The sequence below is a fragment of the Anabrus simplex genome, chromosome 5 (genome assembly GCF_040414725.1).
Source record: "Anabrus simplex isolate iqAnaSimp1 chromosome 5, ASM4041472v1, whole genome shotgun sequence".
In the NCBI taxonomy this organism is placed as follows: Eukaryota; Metazoa; Arthropoda; class Insecta; order Orthoptera; family Tettigoniidae; genus Anabrus; species Anabrus simplex.
The window spans coordinates 79,269,402-79,293,592 of record NC_090269.1 but is presented as its reverse complement, the minus strand read 5'-3'; the positions used below and the strand labels follow the sequence as shown (position 1 = coordinate 79,293,592).

The 24,191-nt window shown below is 37.8% G+C and overlaps 1 protein-coding gene across 9 annotated transcripts in view; it reads left to right on the top strand.

Annotated features, from left to right (window-relative positions):
- The window catches only part of Glut1 (Glucose transporter 1), a 250,614-nt gene that overhangs the window by 16,727 nt on the left and 209,696 nt on the right, over positions 1-24,191 (top strand). For all 9 annotated transcript variants that reach the window (XM_067146970.2, XM_067146967.2, XM_067146968.2 and 6 more), the window contains exon 2: positions 7,875-7,970. In XM_067146970.2, coding sequence (XP_067003071.1) covers positions 7,875-7,970 — 96 coding nt within the window. The remainder of the gene's footprint in view (positions 1-7,874; positions 7,971-24,191) is intronic.

Sequence of the window (24,191 nt, the reverse complement as noted above, 5' to 3'; positions counted from 1 at the left end):
GAATATTTTTTATAAATACAATACACTACTAAAATAACAATTCTAGTTCTATGGAAAGTGGTTCATATTGAAGTATTCTATTATAAACTAAATAAATAAGTAAATAAGAAATAATAATCAATATTATATAATGATTTTTTGGTCATGAAATGATAATATTTATATATTTTGTGTATAATACTTGAATTAATTGCAAAAGTAGATTAAGACCCAATTTAAAACATTAACATCTTGTCACTTACCTAGAGAAAGTAACACAGGTAAAGCTTCTAAAAGCAGATACAAGGTGAAGAAATTCCCACCATGTGTTTAACTGCGTTGACATTTTTGAGCATGTAAGGAAGTGTTAAATAAGATTCTATTTGGACTGCACATTAAACAGGGAATTGCAAGAGGATAATATACTGTACCTAATTATTCTCCACATTCGTGCACTGGTAGGTGCTTTTGCTTGTGTGAATAACTTTTAACTCCAGTATTTTATAAGTGATGATGATGATGATGATGATATCAAACTATCCTTAAATGATGAAAGCACTCCAGTACAAACGAGCCATATTAGCTTTATCACTAACTGTAATGAAATCTTCAAGGTGGGTTTCCACAGGGCAGTTTTGACATGAAATACATTTTATTCAACTTTTAACAGTGAAATAGATGCTCAAGATCTTTTATTTGCACCACAGTCACATTCTGTGTATAACCCCATCTTTTGGATGTAGCTTTTGTTCTAGGAATTCCAGTTCTTATCCTATTCAGGGTCTTCCAGACAGGCCATAAGCAATAGAGAGAGAGTTATCCCAAAATAAACATGCTCATGAAGATGCACAATTAGATGAACAAAAGACGACAAATACGTATGTGTTACTTCAGTTGTGTGGATATTCCAGTCATCAGCCTTATGAACTTGTGTTTTTTAACTCAATAATAATAATAATTGTTACGGGGCTACCCGTGGACCATCAGAGGTGAACGAAGGTGCTGGGGTGAATGGGTCTAACTACTAGGTCAAGAAAGAATTTAAACTGAAATGAAGGTTATATTTTCAAAAAAGCAAGAAGTTAACAAAATTCTCACTTAGTAAGATAACAATGATATATCAGGTACCATGACAAAGTTCAGACAAAGCAAGAAAACCCAAACTTTAGTGACTGTTTAGTAACCAGGGCTTCCAGCCCCTTGCTTTACATTTCCTGAGCTCTCAGCTCAACTTTACAAAAGATTACAATTTTACACAAGGGCAGAAATCCCCTAATACATGGAGCGCTGGCTCCCAACTCACAATATCAAGCCTTCAAAAGGCATTCAGTAATCTTACTTTGAAGAGCTAACAGGCTCTCAGTTTTCAAGCCAATTCAAGGCAACACCTACACCTTTTTGGCCTTCCATGGCCCAGCTTACAAACTGAAACAGGGGTATCTTGTACCCAACCTATAGGGCCTTCGTGTAAAAGAAATAACAGCTAAATAAATGGCCCAAACACAAAATGAAAGGAGGCGAATACTTGCACTCATAGATGAGAATTCTAAAACCTAAAGGGCACTAGGCCAATGAAACAGGGGCTATTCCCAAACTATGGAGGTGACTCGTATAAGAAAGAATTTCCGACATTACAGAAAGGAGAAAAACCAGTTAGAAAACGTAGTCGCCTCAAAGCAATATGAACAGGTGCTCGAGATGGTACCTCACTCTCTATCCCCGATTTACAGTTAAAGGTTGATGAAATATTACATTAGCTGGCAGAACTTACATTTTAGAGAAGTTGGTTACATAGTTAAGGTTTCGGACCTTTCCCTCAGGTTAAACTGCGGAGCTAGCAAAGAAATAAAGATGTTAATTGGCCATTACCTTGCTGAAGAACTGCTGCCTGATGAAAGAGGCGCCACCCGCCCCCTTGCTTGACACACACACTAAGTTAGATGACCATCAAATGGCCAAGAGACGTGAAAATCTGCAGTTTATAAACCCTCGGGGAAGGTTCGAGACCTTTCATGAATAATCAAGACACACCCACAGAATTTTATTGGTTACATTCAAAAGTTACACTCAAAGTCGAAGAAGAAATTCAGGATTGGTTGAAAATTAATTACAGAAATTCTTGATTGTTGGATTCAAAACTGGCAGAAAGAAAAGATAAATATTGCCAACCCAAAAATAAATGAACATCAATTAGTAAAAAAAAAACTTCTGAATACAAAACTTCTTCAAAAATGTTCTTTCACTTCGCACCAAGGTGCATGATCATAGTTTTCTAGAAGTGACATCTATGAGAGAATGTCCAAACTTCTTCATGAACAGAAAACAAAAACAAGTTGAAATTCACACAGTACTGGAAACTTGACAATAACAAAATAATGCCAAATTTTAGTGGTGCCAACTTCAGAGAAAATGTATAAGTTGGTCCAGTTTCAAGTTCACCGTTTCTCCTCTAGAGGAGTTCTTTAAGGCGCAAGATTTAAATGTGCAGCCTAGAGGTGTACCTCCCGGTACAATAATAATAATAATAATAATAATAATAATAATAATCCATGTGACTATAAATATGTGGAATAGCCGGCATAAGAATTGAATCATAGTTCCATCACCAAATTTTCCTGGAAATACAGTTATCACACTCACTATGACTGCTTTCCATACCACAGTTCAAATCTAGATATTTTCAAATAGTCCTGCCCCTCAGCCTTCTGATCCTTCCATCTGAGTTCAGCACATGTATGTATGTATGTATGCGAGTTCCCTGCTCAAAGGCTAGCTGGATCCTCAACAGCTCCATCATCAGCTGTCAGAGATAGCCTAGGCATCACTAAAGAGGCATATGCATACTACGGAAATGAGAAGTGAGGTAGTTTCTCATTGCTTCCCTCACTGAGCCAGAAATTGCTATTACGTATTAGTTTGCGAAGCCCACTGTAATGCACTCACCAACTGGCCCTATGAACAGCATTTCTACACCATTCATAACAGGGGCTGGCTGCATAAGGAATGGCATTGCTCATACCGTGCCTCAATCCCTTTCATATCATCAGAACAAAGGATGAGACTAAGACAGATTAATGAAAGTAACAAACTTGTTCTAGCCCATACCAGAAGACATAGTGCACTGTCAACACTAAGTCTCACCAACAAAGACAGAGTACTTTTCTGATTCTTCTGAGTTCAGCACATGTATGTGTACTTTTCAGTGGTTTCTCTTATTTTATTCATCATTCATTAAGTTTGGGTCTAATATTGCATCATTGTTGTCATTTTCTTTTAGAATGAGTATTCTGAATATTCTCTTGTCCAAGAATTATGTGACCATTTGTTTGGTAAAGAGTCCATTATTTTCAATAGTTACCTAGCCAGAATCCATATAAAATGAAACAGTGAGTGTATGCCAGTATTTAATGTCAAGACTAACAGCAGTTGAAAGAACATTTCACATCTATTGAATTTAATGAATGCTTAGTAAGACTTCATTGAACAGGAATTGCAGTATGATTTTCTGGACACATGTGATGCTGTATGATTAGCACAATCTCCATATGAGAAGATCACTCCTTCAAATTATAGCTATATATTTATATAAATATATATTTGGGTTTGTCATGAAGGTGTCCCTTTCAGACTCATTCTTGTTTAGAAACAATTCTTTCAAGAGATCAAACTTCTTTAATATAAGAATTATATTTACGTACTGCCAGTCCCGTGGTCTAGGGATATCATGCCTGCCCCAGATTCGATTCCGAGCTAGATCAGGAATTTTTACCTGAATCTGAGAGCTGGTTTGAGGTCCACTCAGCCTACGTGATTACAATTTAGGAGCCATCTGCCAGTGAGATGGCGACCCCGGTCTAGAAAGCCAAGAATAATGGCAGAGAGGGTTTGTCGCACTGACCATGCATCACCTTGTAATCTGCTGGTGTTCAGGCTGAGCAGCGGCTGCTTGTTAGGCTAAGGCCTGTCAGAACTGTAGCATCATGGGTTTGGTTTGTTTATAATGCATGAAACTGTATTTTTGGCTTATCAGCCAGCATACTTGACATACAGGGTGAACTGAAATTCGCGCACTCAGGCGTCGCAGTGTGACTCCTCACATGCCAGCAATAAAAAAAATGTCTCTCACAAAAGTTCGTCCTGCGAGTATATCCGGCAGAAAAAGGACGTTGAAGAGTGGCAATCTGGCAACACTGTAACCACATGTAGGGTAACTACCTCTGTCAGCACACATTAGTCGTGCTATAAAGTTGGTGCAGTGGATGGAGTTTTGGGTTAGCATGCAGGGGTTCGAGGGGTCGATTCTGGGTTGAGGCGTATGTTTTTTATTTCGTAAATGTAGTCCAGGTGGTATGGTATCTGACATCTTAATCGTCAACAGCAAATAAATTCACACCCATGACGTGTAAAGGGCGTCTTTCAAAGCTGACCAATGAAAAAGATTGTTCGTCCATTTCTAGGATCATAGTATGCAAGTGCAAATGGTTTCTAGAGGACCAGCTGCAATCGCTGTTGACGACTAAGATGCCAGATACGATACCACCTGGACTACATTTACGAAATAAAAAACATACGCCTCAACCCAGGATCGACCCTTCGACCTCCTGCATGCTAACCCAAAACTCTATCCACTGCATCAACCATACAGCATGACTAATATGTGCTGACAGAGATAGTTACCCTACATGTGGTTACAGTGTTGCCAGACTGCCACTCATCAATGTCCTTTTTCTGCCGGATATACTCGCAGGATAAACTTTTGTAAGAGACTTCTTTTATTGCGGGCATGTGAGGAGTCGCGCTGCGATGCCCGAGTGCGCAAATTTCGGTTCACCCTGTATAACTGACCGATGTAAACCTTTACATGCACTCAGTCCTAGGGTTAAAGAACATTACCCTACTTGGCTTTGAAGGCATGAAAGTGACTGAGCTATATGCAATGTTAGTAATGCCATTTGCTGGGCCAAGTAGTTCAGGCAGTATAGTGCTGGCCTTCTGAGCTCATGTTGGCAGGTTCAATCCCAGCTCAGTCCAGTGGTATATGTCAGCCTCATTTAGTTTAGTTAAACACTCCAAAATTCTTTCTCAATGTAAATCTGCTTTGTCCTAATGTTTTTCCATATCGTGAAACATAGACAAATATGTATCTAGAAAGAATACCATAAATTGTTACTTCTGTGCCCATACCAATAAAAAGATGAGACTAATGTGCAGTGTGTATACATAATAATGAAGATGAAATGAATGATGGTGAATGAAACTGGATATGGAGGAATCGGCTAATAATAATAATATATATATATATATATATAATAAGAGTTTTGTGTGTACAATGCTCAGAATTTAAAAAGGATGGTATTTCTGTATCAGTCATGCCCACAGTAACACGGAAATGCACTTTTTAATTTTCCGTAATTTCTGTCTGTCTGCCTGTATGTATGTATGTATGTATGTATGTATGTATGTATGTATGTATGTATGTATGTGTGTATGTATGTATGTACGTACATGCATCACGAAAAAACGGCTGAATAGAATTTAATGAAAATTGCTATGCAGAGTCAGTGAATAAGTCGCTAAAATCTAGGCTATAAATAATAGTATTCGCGCTGAGGGAAATGGTAGTTTAAGGGAAGGCCTAAAATTTAATTCTCAAATATTTGTTATTATTGGTCGTATCAGTAAATACTACATAACTAAAGTTATACAGTATTAAATTTCTGATCATTTATACCTTATACATTGTTACCATACTGGTTATGATCGCAGAGATATTCATGAATTTAGATTTTTGTTACTAAGTCGATGTCAGCGCCGAGTCATGAGAAAATGGGTAAACGGAATTTAATGAAAATCGGTATGTGAAGTCGGAGAATAAGGAACTACAGTCTACACCATAAATAATTTTATAAGACACCCTAATATCACAGTCGCAAGAAAACAATATAGAAAGCTCATAAAATTGATCAACAGTAACATTACATTGATCATTGTTTGTTGTGACGTGTTTTGTATCTTCTGTTGCCCCTCATCTACGATAGATAGCATTACAGCTGTGTATCAAGTTTTTTTTAAATTTGCTTTACATCGCACCGACAGAGATAGGTCTTATGGTGACGATGGGATAGGAAAGGGCTAGGAGTGTGAAGGAAGCAGCCTTGGCCTTAATTAAGATACAGGCCCAGCATTTGCCTGGTGTAAAAATGGGAAAACATGTAATGTCAACTTCACGGCTGCCGACAGCAGGGTTCGAATCCACTATCTCCTGGATGCAAGCTCATGGTTTCGCGCCCCTAACCACACGGCCACTTGCCCGGTCGTACAGAGTGTAACAGTCTGCCTGAATATTGACGGTAAGTGGCTGGGGAGTTATATACGGTAACTTTCTTCTTTAGCATGCCATTCATCTGGATCATGAATTTTCTGATACTGATTGTACGTAATACACTGGTTCATCATAGCATTCGAGCTATTCAATCCCTACTCTGAAGCACTGATTGGAATGAAAAGTGTACATATTTAATGGAATAATGGCAGAGGAGTGCTCATGGCTGTCTGCGGCCTGGTCATTCCAGATCTGGACTGTTAGATCGGCACCGTAGTACTGTTCGTTAAAAGTGAGGAAAAAGTGCGGTTTTTCATTTGATGGAGTATTTTATATGATAACATTGCTTTTAATCGCTACTTTCCTACTGACGTTTTTGTAATGACTTTTGTTGAATTCCGTTAGGAAAACCACAAGGTCAGTCTTTCTGAGAATCCCGTAGCAAAGCACGGGTACATCAGCTAGTAATAATAATAAAAATAAAAATAATAATAATAATCGTATGGCCTCGGCTACTGTGTGCAGACATTTCAATTTGACGCCATCTGACTGTCTGCTCTTCAATTTCGACGTTCCGTTTTACTCTAGGCCCACTAGATGGCAGACCGAGTAAACCAAAATTCTCTTGGGCGTCTATGGCTGAGATTTAATTCATTTTGTCGGGTAAACACCAAATGTGTCGCCAGAGATCTTTTACATGCCGACATCGTACGACATGGAGTGTCGAATGGACTTTTTTCCGCCCTTCAAAAATCTGACTACCTCTGCCGGGTTTGAACCTGCTAACTTGGGATCTGGTGGCCGACACTCTACCACTGATCCACAGAGGCAGGTATCAACTATGGTGTATGAATAGAAGAATTGTCCTGGCTTGTACCTACAAGTGAAAATGGGAAACTACAGAAAATATTATTGCAAAGGTGTCAAAAAAAATTGCAGGTGTCAACTATACTTTGCTGCTAGCTAATTCTATAAACAGATATAGCTATAATTCAGGAGTAGAATTTTCTTGGTTCATTTTTCTATCAATATGAAATAATATTTTATTGAAAATGAACTAGCTCTATGAGAAAAGATAATAATATTGAGTTGTAAAGAAAATAACATTTTAATAGAAAAATTAAATTTAAAAATGTTCATATGTATCAAATCTGCTTCAAAATTTGAATGATCTTCATTTTTGTACTCTTCTTCTGGTTTTCATTTTTTCAGTCCTGAAGCAAGTTCAGCTGCTGGATAGAGTTCATTGTGGAGTGGGACTGTTGTAGAGTAGTAGTCTGGTTCAGTAAATACTTTAACCAATTGTTGTAGGCATTTACATTTATTCCAGCAATTTCTTAAATTTCTCTGCTATGATTTGACATTAAGTGTATTTTATTAGGCACATTTTGTACATATAATTCTAATGTATTAGCACTTAACCCATTGTAAATGGATATTCACTTATAAAGTGTTATATATAAATAAGAGCAAAACCTCTTTGCTCTAAGTATTTGCACCTTCAACAACAGCTAAACTTTTGAAATTTGTTTTAAGGAAAGTAATAGAAAAATGTAATTTCTCATGGTTTCAGGGGTTGACGTTCTTCCTCTCCTATGCAATTTTGGCTGCTGTGCTGGGTATGCTCCAATTTGGCTACAACACAGGAGTCATCAACGCACCAGAAGGGGTGAGTAAACTATATTTCTCATAAATATGGACTGTAAAAGCAGATTAATGACTTTTTATGTATATGCATATTTGTTAATTGAAATAGTTAAATAATCTAATGACCGGGCGAGTTGGCCATGTGCGTAGAGGCACGCGGCTGTGAGCTTGCATCCGGGAGATCGTGGGTTCAAGCCCCACGATCGGCAGCCCTGAAGATGGTTTTCTGTGGTTTCCCATTTTCACACCAGGCAAATGCTGGGGCTGTACCTTAATTAAGGCCACGGCCACTTCCTTCCAACTTCCAGGCCTTTCCTGTCCCATCGTTGCCATAAGACCTATCTGTGTCGGTGCGACGTAAAGCAACTAGCAACAACAATAATCTAATGTTAAGATGAACAACGGAAAAATTCCCAGTTTTTATATTTCAACCAGTTTTTGTTGTTATTCTCCAATTGAACTGATGACTTTCTCAGGAAAAACTCAAAATACAAAGATTATAAAGCCATGAAATGAACTCCATTAGGCTTAGTTTCAATAATTGGTTCCTACAAGACCCAACAGATTCCTTAAGTGCTCCAGAAGTTCAATACCTTCCTAATAAAACTGGCTGAAATCTTGAACTCTGTAAGTGGTTTTGATATATTACTCACCTTGGAGAAGAGGTTAGTTAATTTTTATCTTGCATATTCTTTATTAAGTAGATATTGGATGGTAACCAATTAAAATTTAAATAGTGGTCAGTTTCTCTATATGAGGTCTTTCTGCAGTCTTTCTCTTTTAACCCGCGAGTGGTCGCTATATGAGATTTTCTCTCACATTATTTTTTATTGTGATATTACTTCACAGTGATGACAGGAAGGTGACTGTTCCCTCCTCTAGCTGAGTTTATAACTGTCGTGAGTAGAGCGATTCACATTTGAAGGGTAAGCACCCCTTCCCCTAGTCAGACCAAAGGTTCCTATATGACCGAGCGCACTGCGTGAGAGTTTCTCTCATCGCGCGACCAATGGCGTTAGTGTTATGTTGAAGTGGAGCGGAAAACTTACTCATGTTGTACGCGTTAGTATTTGTATTATGAGCACTTCTTGTTTTTGAAAATGTTATTATGTTCAGAAACCTTGCTTTTTATGTAAATATTACTAGATGTTGTGCATGTGTGAGATTTTATTTTTTTACAACTCCAGGGCGGAATTTATTTTTATGTACATTGCATATGTTATTTTAAGTAGCAATTTGTGTCTTTAATAAACAGCTAATCATTTCATATTTATGTCCAGCTCCATGGCTAAATGGTTAGCATGCTAGCATTTGGTCACGGGGGTCCCGGGTTCGATTCCTGGCAGGGTCAGGACTTTTAGCCATAATTGGTTAATTTCACTAGCACGGGGGCTGAGTGTATGTGTCGTCTTCGTCATCATTTCATCCTCATCACAATGCGCAGGTCGCCTATGGGAGTCGAATAAAAAAACCTGCATCTGGCGAGCCGAACATGTCCTCGGACACTCCCGGCATTAAAAGCCAAAGGCCATTTCATTTTTTAAATTTCATTTTTATCTAAAATATATAAGGTAGAACTTGCGTTTCATTTCAGTGGTAAATTTCAGCCTTACGCCCCACAAAACTGTGAAAAATGACATGTTTATTTTAATGTGAGAGAAAGTCTCACGCGCGACCACTCACGTTACATTTTGGCTAGTGGCCACTCGCGGGTTAATGAATTTTTCTATAGATTTTCAACAATTTTCAAATGAAAAACCTGTTTAAGGATGAACTCACATTATTTCACATTTAAAAGAGAAAATTTAGGAAATAATCTTTCCAGCATGCATTATAATGCTTATACTACCATCATTGGAAAGAAATCACACAAACTGAATGAAAACATCTAAGAAATAAAACAAATTAATTTCCTAGAAGACTTGGATATTATGAAAACAGGAGAAGGTATGTGAATATGCTGCAAACTGACATGAACAAGCTGGTCTCAAAGAAAAACAAATCAAAAAGAACCAAGAAGTAAAGAAAGACCAATTGTTGCCAAAAAGTGGGAAATACAAAAATGTAATATTAGGGATATCATTACATACACATCAACTCCAATTTTCAAAGGCAAAATGTTAGGAAAGAAAAGGAGAGTTTGACCTGTTTGGCATATTTGAGGTCTTTGAATTGAAATACCACCAAACTGAGGTGGGATCAAACCCACCAACTTGCGCTCTGAAGGCCAGTGCTCTTGTGTTCAATCAAACACTACTGATATGCATTTAGGGCAGTCGCCCAGGTGGCAGATTCCCTATCTGTTGTTTTCCTAGCCTTTTCTTAAATGATTTTGAAGAAATTAGAAATCTATTGAACATCTCCCTTGCTAAGTTATTCCACTTCCTAACTCCCCTTCTTACACATGAATATTTGCCCAAATTTGTCCTCTTGAATTCCAACTTAATCTTCATATTACGATCTTCCGTACTTTTAAAGACGCCATTCAAACTTATTCGTCTACTAATGTCATTCCATGCCATTTCTCCACGGACAGCTCAGAACGTACCACTTCTTAAAATTACAAATTATTTCTTATTATATCATCCACGTATTCAATACAATAAAATCCTTGTGATTAGGATTTAAAGTTAGTTACATTTGTTTCTAATGGGACATGTTTCGCCTGTATTTCAGGCATCAGCCAGCATATCACCTCTTAAGTTAGATCAGGATCCTGATATTGTTCTTACTGTATGTGAGACTCTCACATGGTTTGAAATCTTGAAAACCACTTACAAATTCATATACTGTAATAGAATTACAAACAGTTGTGGTAAATTTTAAAATATAAACAATCAATAGCTAGGCTTCGATTGTGGACTGACTAGAAAGAGCACATTGAATAAGTCTAATATACTGTAAGACATTATGAAATGTTAAAACCTAATAAATTACTATGTCTAAACCTTTCAGGAAACCCATTTCATCATAACCTCTTTCAGAGAATGGTTGTTGTGAACATAGTACCATTTAATTGCAACTGTTGTGAAAATCTGGTTAAAAACTTGTGTTAATGTTTTATAGTAACAGTCTATCATTAAAAGATATTTCTGCGTCACCACTGACAGGAATTATTTGTTGAAACCAATGTTAGACTCCCTTCTTAGTTGTATTATTGATGCTGTGGAGTTAGGAGAACAGATTAACGCCGCTTAGTATAATAGCTGGAAATCTTACGAAAATGAGCTAGTCAAAAGGGAACGTTCAAACTTAAATGGTGGATGTAGTCTATAGTCTGCTACAGGATTACCAAATGTGTGTTGAAGTTCTGCAATTAAAAGAACAATGTGTAAATTTAAGAGTCAATAGAAATATCTGATTTAATTGGTGATGTTGATATTTTGTCATTTACCCCCTTGACTGTTGCAGTGTTCATCGCACCGGAAAGTCTGACAGTCGCTACGCTTCTGCTTCCCGTGTTATAGCAGTGTGAATGTTGCAACAGGGGGTGTGTCGGGGAAGCAGAGGTGGATGGGGCTTTGGAATTGCTAGTTGTGTGTGGAGAGGAATTGACATAAACCGAAGAGGTGGGGGGGGGAATTGCATTCACTAAAGTAGTAGGAGTGTTTATAGATGTCGAATTAAATACTTTCAAAAAATCTGTATCCTTTAAACGAAATGTTTGTAATAATTCTGGAATCTGTTCATATAGTGGACTTTTTATTTCTATTATATCATTCAAGTTCTGGTTCTTATTGAAATGCTGGTCTAAATATACGTAAATGTTTCCGAATTCAGTTATTAGTTCAAGGGGAGGGGTTCAAATGAGGTGGGTAGGGTTGAGGCTCTGGTCATGGGGGATTCCATCGTTAGACATGTGGGAAAAGTGTGTGGAGGAAAGGGAACCAGGGTAGAGTGTTGTCCAGGAATCAGGTTGAGGCAGATGTTGAAGAAAGTAGAAGAGGGAAAGGAGAAGGGGGTAGTGTTTTACGTTGATACTAACAACGTAAGGCAAGCAGGTATAAGTACCAACATAGTTGGGGATGTGTGGGATCTGGTAAATGCAGCACGGATGAAGTTTAAGGAAGCAGAGATTGTTATCATTAGAATACTGTGTAGGAGGGATACTGACTGGTAGGTGATTGGGGATTTAAATGAGACTATGGAGTGGGTATGTGGGAAACTGGGAGTGAGATTTCTAGATCCTAATCGGTGGGTAGGAGACGGATCTGCGCTCAGATGGCCTTTACTTAAACCGCAGTGGTACATATAAGTTAGGAAACTTGTTTAGAAGGGTTATAGACAGGTACATTCAGGGAAACAGGGTGGCCTAGGTGGCCTACGGAGTGGTGTTAAGCAAACAGGGAACTGGAACTCAAGTAGGGATGACATAAAAATGTTAGTGCTCAATAGTAGAAGCATTGTAAACAAAGGAATCGAATGAAGTAATTTAATAGATATATACTTACCAGATATTGTAATAGGAGTTCAATTATGGCTGAGAAATGATATAATGGATGCAGAAATATTCTCACAGAACTGGAGTGTGTATCGTAGAGATAGGATAGGAATGGTAGGAGGGGGGGAGGGGTGTTCATTCTGGTGAAAGAAGAATTTGTAAGCTACAAAAAAGTTAAGGATGAAAAACATGAAATTCTGGGTGTAAGGTTCATCTCTAAAGATAATAGGCAACTTGATGTCTTTGGAGTGTACAGACCGGGAAAGGGTAGTGCTGACGCTGATTCAGAATTATTTGATAAGATAATCAGCTATGTGGGAAACGATAAGGAAAAGAATGTGATTGTAGCGGGTGATCTCAATTTACCAAATGTCAATTGGGAAGGTAATGCAAACGACAAGAAGCATGGCCAACAAATGGCAAATAAGTTAATATGGGAAGGGCACCTGATTCAGAAAGTGATAGAACCAACTAGAGGGAAGAATATTCTGGATGTAGTGCTGGTAAAACCAGATGAGCTCTATAGAGAAACCGAAGTAGTAGATGGTATTAGTGATCATGAAGCTGTTTGTGTGGTAATTAAAAATAAATATGAAAGAAAGGAAGAGATTAAAATTAGGACTGTTAGGCAGTACATTACGGCTGATAAAACAGGCATGAGGTTGTTTTTAATAAGTAACTATGATCAGTGGAAAACGGTAAATAAAAATGTAAACAGACTCTGGGATGGGTTTAAAGCAATTGTTGAGGAATATGAAAATAGGTTTGTACCTTTAAAGGTGGTAAGGAATGGTAAAGATCCACTATATTATAACAGGGAAGTAAAGCGACTAAGAAGGAGGTGCAGGTTGGAAAGAAATAGTTAGAAATGTTTGTGGATGTAAGGAGAAATTGAAGAAACTTGCTAGGAAATTGAATCTAGCAAAGAAGTCAGCTAAGGATAACATGATGGCAACCATAATTGGTGGCCACACTAATTTTAGTGAAAAATGGAAGGGTATGTATAGGTACTTTAAGGCAGAAACAGGTTCAAAGAAGGACATTCCAGGAATCATTAATGAACAAGGGGAGTGTGTATGCGAGGATCTTCAAAAGGCAGAAGTATTTAGTCAGCAGTATGTAAAGATTGTTGGTTACATGGATAATGTCCAGATAGGGGCTGTGAGTAATATTAAAGAAGTGTTAAAATTTACCTATGAAACAATGACATTTACAGTAAGATACAAAAGTTGAAAACTAGAAAAGCAGGTGGAATTGATAAGATTTCTGGGGATATACTAAAGGCAATGGGTTGGGATATAGTACCATATCTGAAATACTTATTTGATTATTGTTTGGTTGAAGGAGCTATACCAAATGAATGGAGAGTTGCTATAGTAGCCCCTGTGTATAAAGGAAAGGGTGATAGACATAAAGCTGAAAATTGCAGGGCAGTCAGTTTGACATGCATTGCATGTAAGCTTTGGAAAAGCATTGTTTCTGATTTTATTAGACATATTTGCAAAATTAATAACTGGTTTGACAGAAGGCAGTTTGGGTTTAGGAAAGGTTATTCCACTGAAGCTCAGCTTGTAGGATTTCAGCAAGATTTAGCAGATATCCTGGATTCAGGAGGCCAAATGGACTGTATTGCGATTGACCTATCTAAGGCATTTGATAGGGTAGATCATGAAAGACTACTGGCGAAAATGAGTGCTATTGGACTAGAAAAGAGTGACTGAATGGGTGGCTATATTTCTAGAAAATAAAACTCAGAGAATTAGAGTAGGCAAAGCTTTATCTGACCCTGTAATAATTATGAGGGGAATTCCGCAAGGCAGTATTATTGGACTTTTATGTTTTCTTATATATATCAATGATATGTGTAAAGAAGTGGAATGAGAGATTAGGCTGTTTGCAGATGATGTTATTTTGTACAGAGTAATAAAAAAGTTACAAGATTGTGAACGGCTGCAGGGCCTCGATAGTGTTGTGAGATGGACGGTGGGCAATGGTATGATGATAAACGGGGTTAAAAGTCAGGTTGTGAGTTTCACAAATAGGAAAAGTCCTCTCAGTTTTAATTACTGTGTTGATGGGGTGAAAGTTCCTTTTGGGGATCATTGTAAGTACCTAGGTGTTAATATAAGAAAAGACCTTCATTGGGGTAATCACATAAATATGATTGTTAATAAAGGGTACAGATCTCTGCCCATGGTTATGAGGGTATTTAGGGGTTGTAGTAAGGATGTAAAGGAGAGGGCATATAAGTCTCTGGTAAGACCCCAACTAGAGTATGGTTCCAGTGTATGGGACCCTCACCAGGATTACTTATTCAAGAAGTGGAAAAAATCCAAAGAAGAGCAGCTCGATTTGTTCTGGGTGATTTCTGACAAAAGAGTAGCGTTATAAAAATGTTGCAAAGTTTGGGTTGGGATGACTTGGGAGAAAGGAGATGAGCTGCTCGATTAAGTGGTATGTTCCGAGCTGTCGGTGGAGAGATGGCGTGGGAAGACCTCAGTAGACGAATAAGTCTGAGTGGTGTCTTTAAAAGTAGGAAAGATCACAATATGAAGATAAAGTTGGAATTCAAGAGGACAAATTGGGGCAAATATTCATTTATAGGAAGGGGAGTTAGAGATTGGAATAACTTACCAAGGGAAATGTTCAATAATTTTCCGATTTCTTTGCGATCACTTAAGAAAAGCCTAGGAAAACAACAGATAGAGAATCTGCCACCTGGGTGACTGCCCTAGATGCAGATCAGTAGTGATTGATTGATTGATTGACTGATTGATCTTCACAACTTTTTTACCATGCCATAGGTGCCAACTTTTAGAAATCAAAAATAGGAAGATTATTTAATTCTTTGATATTATCACATAATTGCACCATCTAAGTGAAAAAAGGACAGGATAAAAAGCATACATATCTAGAGTTACAATGTGAATTGACCATTAAATTTAGAATCCTAAACTTAATTAAAAAAAACAAAAACATAAAAATGGTTACAAGGTAATGTACCTAATCACTCTCATTTATGACACATACATACGAATGATAATACAGTCGAACCTCGAACCTCCATTACTCAAATTTTCAGCATCTCAAAGTAACTTAAATTTTCCAGCCATTTGTCCCATTCTTCACGTGTAATTAATTCTCTATTACTTGAAATTCGGTTACACGAATTTCTAGATTTCTTGAAGCAAACATTTCCTTTCTTGAAGCAAAAAATGCTCTGTAACTAGAATTTTGTGCAACGTTTACTGTGCAATACGCGGGGACGGATTAAGGCGGGGGCTAAAGGGGCTGCAGCCCCGGGCCCTGTGTGCCTAGTGGCCCCGACCATTTGCCGAACCTAAAATTGTATAAAAAGGCTTTCTGCTCCACCTCCGTGCATGTATATGAATATTTACGCTAAAAAAATATCAAACACGCACTCTTCCTTCCTTCTTATCAGCTGTCCGCATTAGTATTTCATCACTGCTAGAATCAATTACCATCCGGAGACACGAATCCTTGCTACTTATGCACTGTAATTATTGTAAAGGTTATTGTGACGAAAATTTAAATCTGGCAGCTTATGAGTACGGGCAGAGGGGGAAGGGGGGGAAGAGGTCTAGGAAGTGAGCAGGAGGAGACAGGGAATGCACATACTATGCTGTATCATTGCATCATGAAGAGAACTTCCAGTTCACCTCTGATTATTGAACCATTCGTAAGTTAAAACTGTAATGTTCTTGTAAAATGGATAGAAAATATCCTAGTGGTGCCAAAAAATGTAAATGAAAAGAACAACATTTGAAAGAAATTGAAAAGTTGCCAAAAATATCAACATTTTTTGACAGGAAGTCTAAAAGTGCACCGACGACTGAAGAGACGGTTACTGGTGAATTGGAATCTTCTACAGGTAAGCGAATAGTGGAATATCTAAGTCTGCTGTTTTAAGAGAGATTAGGTCTTTACGGAATTGGAAAGCATGAGCATTAGGAAGATGGTTTTAGGAACAATGAAAGGGAATCCTAATGTGTGTTTTAAACTTCAGTCACATTGTATGGAATACTCGGAGTCATAAATAATAAATAGCCAATCTCATTGGTCCTAGCAATAATGGTTGCCACCCCCGAAGACCCGGGTACCTTCCCTGGCACTGCCTGGGGGAGGGGGGGAGGGCGGTGGCTTGGTATGGGGTCTCATTGACTTGTTCAGGGCACTTCGAATTCAACCCAGACCCGACACGGTGTGGTCAAACGTTTACTTACTCAGTAATAAATTATTTAATAAATGCATGAATTAAAAAAACAAAAAGCAATGGTCTACAGCTGCGGAGGACCTTGCCTTACCAAGTGACTGCTGCCCAACCTCTAGGACCTGCAGATTACGAGGTGTTGTGTGGTCAGCACAATGCATTGTCTCGGTCGTATTCTTAGTTTCCTTGCCCGGGGCTGCCATCTCGCAATCAGATGTCTCCTCGATTGTAATCACGCAGACTGAGTGGGCCACTTACCAGCCCTCGGCTACAGCTGAAAATCGCTGACTTGGCCGGGAATGGAATCCAGGGCCTCCGGGGGAGAGGCAAACACATTACCCCTACACCACAGGGCTGGCTAAATACACGAACACACAAGTATAAATTATTTTACTTGTGCTCTTATGTTGTAGATTCAGATTTAGTACTCAAGAATGAGGCTATGTGTATCATAGAGCCTGGTTGCAGCTCTGCCACTGCTAATGACAGTCCTGCTTCAAATCTTGCTTCTGCTGATCCTGGTTATTAGCCTGAAGGCATGATGGACGAGTTAGAGATTAATGTATTCAGCTTGGGCCTCAATAATTCCAAAACCGTTCAGTTACGGGAAAGTACCTTGAATCAAAACAAGTGCAAAGTTACAAAATCGTTATTTGTTAGACAGTTTGTTTATGCACAAACTCAGAAATGGAGACTCTGTTGAAAGGATTTGGCTTGTATATTCGTCATCTGCTGGAAAAGTGTTTTGTTACCATTGCAAATTACTTTCAAATGACAAGATGAACTGTGCATTTTCTTCACATGGTTTTTGTAACTGGAAGAAAGCAGAGGATACTGTCAGTAGCCATGAAAACAGTATAGGACATAGGAATGCAATTAATTCTTGGCTGTATAGGAAGAAAATTTCCTCACGAGTTTATAGTTAGTTAAACATATAACTTAAGAGTCCCAGTACTGGGGCAAGGTGTTGAAACGAATTGTGGCAGTCATAAAGTTTTTGTGTGTGTGAGGACTAGCATTTCATGGAGAAAATGAGATTTTTGGAGTGTATAATAATGGGAATCACTTAGGAATCCTTGAACTAATTTCCCAGTTTGACCCTTTTTTGAAGGAGCACATTTCAAAACACGGTAATGAAGGAAAAGGGAAGCCTCTATATTTATCAAAAACAATTGCTGAAGAACTGATTCATTTAATGGGGGAAAAGGTGTTAAATACAATCCTAAGTGAAATAAAAGAATCAAATTACTATTCACTGATAGTAGACTCTTCCCCGGATTGTGCTCATGTAGACCAATTGTCAATTGTATGTAGATATCTGCATTCTGGGGAAGTCAAAGAAAGGTTCCTTTGCTTTAAGGCTATAGAAAGCCACACAAGAAACTCATTGTTTATTGAAGTAAAATTATTTTTGTACAGCAAAAGCATACCTTTGAGTCAATGTAGAGGTTTTTCTTGTGATAATGCGGCGAATATGTCTGGCCAGTAAAATGGGTTTCAGACACAACTAAAGAAGGAAAATAAACTTGCCCCGTTCATGCGTTGTGCAGGACACTCATTAAATTTAGTCGGAGTAAGTGCTGTTGAATCCTGTCGTGAAGCTTTGAAGATTTTTTTTCTACCTGCAATGACTGTATGTTTATTTCTCAAGCCTTCCTCGTAAATGGGCTATGTTGTCGGGAAATTTGGAACCGCACTTAAATTACGAACTTCTTCACCTGAAGAGTTTGAGTCAAACCAGATGGTGCTGTCATTATGAAGCAGTGAGAGCCTTGTGTATCAACTATGACAATATTTTATGTGTATTAGATATTATATGTGAGAATGCTGAAGAAAAACATGAGTCCTGGAGAGAAGCAAAATCACTGAAAAATAAGTTCATGAAATTTGAATTGGCTTTTATGTGTGTGTTTTGGCATGAAATTTTGGAAAGATTTGATAAAGTTAGTGTGAGTTCACAGAAATCTATGCTAGACTTGTTACAAGGTTGTAAACTTCTGGAGTCTCTGGTTACATTCACAGCCAATGGAAGAGGTAATTTTCACAAATATGAAGAGGAAGCTAAAAGGTTATGTGAAAAATATCTCACAGGTTTTGAGCACACATCTGAAAGACAATCAAAGAAGAGAGATGCTGATGGTAATGCCCTTAATGAAACTATTTTGAAAGGAAGAAAAGAATTTGAAGTAGAAAAATTTTTGGTGATAACTGATAGTTTATGTAGTGGACTTAATTATCATCTTCAGTCTTACAAACTATTTCAGTCATTGTTCCAGTTTCTAGTATACTGCAAGGCTTCATGTACTGTGGATGAAACTTCTCTTTGAAACTAGAAATTAAACATTTTTATGATTTTGTTAAAAGTGTAGATGTAGTTACTTGCCAGGAGATAGCTAAATACATACACGAAAATAATTTGATTAGTGTATTTCCAAATGTATTTGTGGCATTGAAATTGTATTTGGTAATTCCAATAACCAATTGCGAAGCAGAGCGTTCTTTCTCTAAACTGGCACTAATAAAAAAATAAATTACGGTCAACCCTGCTTCAACCAAGACTGGACGGTTTGACTATCATGTCTTCAAAACATGACATAACAAATGAGTTGTCATTCGATGACCTTTTACAGTCATTTGTAAATCTGAAGGCAGGGAAAAAGACTTTTTTAATCTAAGAGTTATTCAACTACCAATTAGGTCAGTTCCGATTATCCAAAAGAATTCAGGAATGGGAACAATCAGATAAGTGAGTTTTCGGGTAGCCAATCATTTGCAAAAAAGTCTGCTCCTACGCCATAAGAGCAATGCAGTGATACTGAACACTTTCAAAGTTTTTCTGTTTCAAGCTTCCGTCTTTATTGTCAGATGCACTTGTAATTTTTGAATAGGTATCACTCTTCATTTAAATGTTCATTACTGTGTCCTTCCAGCTCCAAATTCAAGAACTAATCTTGATCCACCAATACCATCCTTAACCAGTCTATTTTAAATTTATCGGAAAAACAGAAAAAGACCTGTGTTCCTTTAGATGTCATTGCAAACTGTACAATCATTCATTTCAATACCTGCCACAAGCGAAGATTCATGCACCACTGACGCCAACGGCAGTATTGTTAACTACGTCGGAGTAAAAAATAGGTAAGCTTTGGATGAAAAGAGTTGCAATTGGCTGAAATGGACCTAGATTACAATTATAATATATTTTAACAATATTTCTGTATATTTGGATGCAAGGCTGCTGACGTAGGAAGGAGAAAATGTTACTTTGTTACAGCACTTGTGGATATACATAATGCAGATATTTGAATTTGCGGACTGGGACACTTTCTGTTAGTCGACATTTCTGTTGATCGACATTCGGATAATCGATAATTTACTGCAGGCAGGAATGAGTTTGCTAATGATATAAGGAAGGACATTACAATTCATAATACTACAATGTCCTTCGTTATCTCATACCACCACTTGTGCTAGCTTTTTACATGTTGATTTAGTTTTAAATTTAAGATTTTAAATTCATGTAATGCCAATAAGATAATGGAAACAAGATCATAGTAAGTTCTGTTTTGTATGTTGATTTCATAGTGATGATGAGGCAAATGTAAAAATATGTTTTGGCATTATGAAATATTAACATGAAAAATAGAGAAAAATAGTAGTCTTTTTCAACACTTCCCTATTCATCAATTGAAGTGGAAGTAGTTCTATAACGACTTCAGTATGCTAGTCTTACGTGATGTTACGAAGAAGGGCCCCCACACACCTTAATCCGGCACTGGCAATACGTTATTTATGGTTTGTGAGGAACAGTTAACAGATAAAGAAAGGATTGCAGTGAAGCTGGAAACTAATATGACGGGAACCAAAAAACGTGAACTTCTAGTGATCGGAAAATCAGAAACGCCTCGCTGTTTCTCGGGTGTGAATTAATTACTGTTCAAGTACAAAAGCAAGCCCAGAAGTCGTGGATGACAAGGTCCATTTAAAAAACTTGGCTGCGTGGTATTGACGAGAAGTTTCGGCGTGAAGGGAGGAATGGTTAACTGTAACAAACAGAAGCATTTAACAGAATTTTTTGCAAAGGTGTTAACAGAGCTATGCTTCTTGTTTCACTACTGTATGTACTGTATCCTGTCTTCTAAAAAGTTACTATAATGAGTGTTATAATTAAAGCAATGCCGTAAAATAGTTTCTTTGTATATTTTTAAGTACTGTTAAAAATAATGTATTCAGTAAAAGCCCGTAGATTCATATGATTCAATTATGTGCTATACATGCACAAAAACAGTATTCTCTATATCTCAAAATTTCAATAACTCAAAGTAAAATTTAGCTCCCGAGGTGATTCCAGATATCTAGGTTCCACTGTATTTATACCACACTGACACAACTTACTGAAATACATTCAACTCATTAAAATTATGAAGTAAGAATGAACAAAATTGCACTGAAATACGCTAAACTACCACATGCAAAACAGATCGGTATGTCTCGTACGTCATTAATATAAGACTTTGACACGGGGAAAAGCACAGAACCGCTAGAAAAAACATGTGGCCTACAACTTCAACGATATTACACATAGAAACAATGTTAATAGTCCGCGAACCACACAATAAGAAATTCATTCTTTCATCACGATTGAGTCGCTAGTGTGCGCTGCTGTAGCGAGCAGGAAACACAATACACGAAGGCAACGGACGATACACGCACGAAATAAAGCATCAAATAAATGCGCTTGAAAATGAGGTTGGGTAAATTACACAAGCATATAAGAATTTACCCTTTATCCTAGGGGAAGAGTATTGACCGTACTGGAGGTTATATTGGTCAAAAATAGGAAGAATTAAAAATAAATCGGAAAATCGGTAGAAGAGTTAAAAAATGGAAATTTTCTGGGTAAATCGGAAGGGTTCACAGGTATGCCACTTCTTCTTCTTCATGTGCCATGTCCTCGCAGAACGTTGGCGATCAGTAGCATGATCTGTTGTTTGTTCATAGCTGTTCTGAACAGAGTAAGCTTTGCCTTGCCATCCCAAATCACTGGCTCAAGTTGCCGAGCCAAGATGTCCTACTTCTCCTCGGACCATGTTTTCCATTAATTTTCCCTTGGAGTATTACTTGCAGAAGGTGGTATTTAGAGTTCCGCATCATATGACCAAAGTATTCTAGTTTCCTTCTCTTGATGGTAGTGAGAATTTCTGGTTCTTTGTTCATACGGTGCAAAACGTCTATATTGGTCATACAGGTATGCCATGCCCTTTCCTAATCTTGCCTTCAGTTAATTACACTTGACACCACAGTCGCACAGGCCAATTCTCTGCAGTGTCTTTAAATAGAGAGAGAGAGAGAGAGAGAGAGAGAGATGCACTTGTAGCTCCCAAGCAAAGGTATCCTTACCTCGACGTGGTGGTGGGGTTTTCTTGGGCAAATGATGCTGAGAGCTAAGCTGGCAGTAGCTTAGCTATTGGTAGGGCCTCTGTAGGTTGAAGGAGATGATCCAGACAAAATGGGATACCTCCCTCTGTGGGTGGGGGATGATAGAATATACCCATGATCTCCCCTGTCTGTCATACAAGGCAGCTAATTTTAATAAATATTAGAATGTGTATTATTTTAGACAGTTATTTTTCGAATGGAACAATGCCTGTTGACATTAACAAAATAAAACTAGTGTCAATTAGAATTTCAATGGTTTGTTTCTTTCTAGTACAAGTAGTTTACAAGCTATCATAGTTTTAAAATTGTGAATACAGACAGTAGTTGTCTGCTCCATTCAACTGTATAGTTATGATGCTATGAAGTTCCTATGTTTGTTTCCTTTACAGTACACTGATTGCATTGCAACTTCATTGTCAGTTACTTTGTTACAGTTCAAGAAGTAGAATGTGGTGGAAGATGGTATTTACCCATGCTGAAAAAAACTGACATGTTAATGGTGTATTGAGAAAGTAGGAAGAATGCTGTTCATTCCTATGCTCTGTATACGAAACAGTATCGCAATAGACATCACCCACTTTGACAATTATTTGTGAATCTTTTCAATCAATTTATATGAAATTGGAAGACATAATAGAAAAAAATTAGTGGCTGGTGAAGAGGCTGGAATTGATGTTCTAGCTCCTGTTGCTGTAGATCCACACATTAGTTCCTGTGCAATTGCATGAGGAAGTGGAATGAGTCAGGCAAGTGTACTATGCATTCTCCACCATCAAAAGTTTCATCTGTAACATGTTTCTCTCCATCAAGAACTGTATGGAAACGATTTTGAGAATAGTGTTGTCTTTATGCCCATGTACAAAAGTTAAGATACACAAGATTTATCATGTATCTTCTTTAGTGATAAAGAAACAATCCCCATTGGCTTTCTTGTAGTATTTGAGCCATCTCTTTTTTGTTTCAACTCAGTTAATTTATACTGTTAGGCTCTTCACTGTGCCGAAACTAACTCTGAGTTCTCGTGCTAGAGTAGACAAAGGAGGACATCATTAAGCAAGTTCCAGATTTGAACAGAAATAAACATAAACATTTATTTCTAAACATTTGAGTGTGATTTGATAGAATCTGACTGTTTCTTTGAGAATGAAACATGTCATTCTATTGTAATTAAGTTGTTTCCTTTTTAGGTGTAATGAAAATCCACAGCCTGTTTCCGGTCATTCGACCGGGTCAGGAATGGAATGAATGAAGCCCCATCTAGCAGCAAGGATAGGAACTGTGCTGACTGCAGAAGCCTGTCACACTCCTCTGGGGCAATGATTAATGAATGACAGATTAAATGAAATGATATTGGAGTGTGTTGCTGGAATGAAATTTGACAGGGAAAACCAGAGTACCCGGAGAAAAACCTGTCATGCCTCTGCTTCATCCAGCACAAATCTCATATGGAGTGACCAGGATTTAAACCACGGAACCCAGCAGTGAGAGGCCGGCACACTGCCGCCTGAGCCACGGAGGCTATTTTAGATGTAGTACTGTCACCATATGTTTTATCTTTCAAGTAGTTTATAAATGTATTTACTCATAGTTTTGGCAGACTGAAAAGCCTAACAGTGAAGAAGAAGAAGAAGAAGAAGAAGAAGAAGAAGAAGAAGAAGAAGAAGAAGAAGAAGAAGAAGAAGAAGAAGAAGAAGAAGAAGAAGAAGAAGAAGAAGAAGAAGAAGAAGAAGAAGAAGAAGAAGAAGAAGAAGAAGAAGAAGAAGAAGAAGAAGAAGAAGAAGAAGAAGAAGAAGAAGAAGCCACCAACTCCATTGGCTTAAGTCAGGTGGAACATCAACATGCATGGAGTTTAAATGTGTGTAGAACAGTGAACCAGCAGCTCATACCCCTTTTTCTACAGAAGATTCTCAAAAGTATCTCTACCTCCTAACAGACCAAATTCCAGAGATGTTCGAAGATGATCCACGGCAAACTAGAATGAACATGTCGTATGAGCACAATGGCTGTCCAGCACATACAGTAATGCACTATATACCATGAGCTTGTATTCACAGATTGTTTTCAAATCGTTGGACTGGGTGAAGGGGACCTATACCTTGGACAGCCCGTTTACCAGATCCGACCCCTTTAGA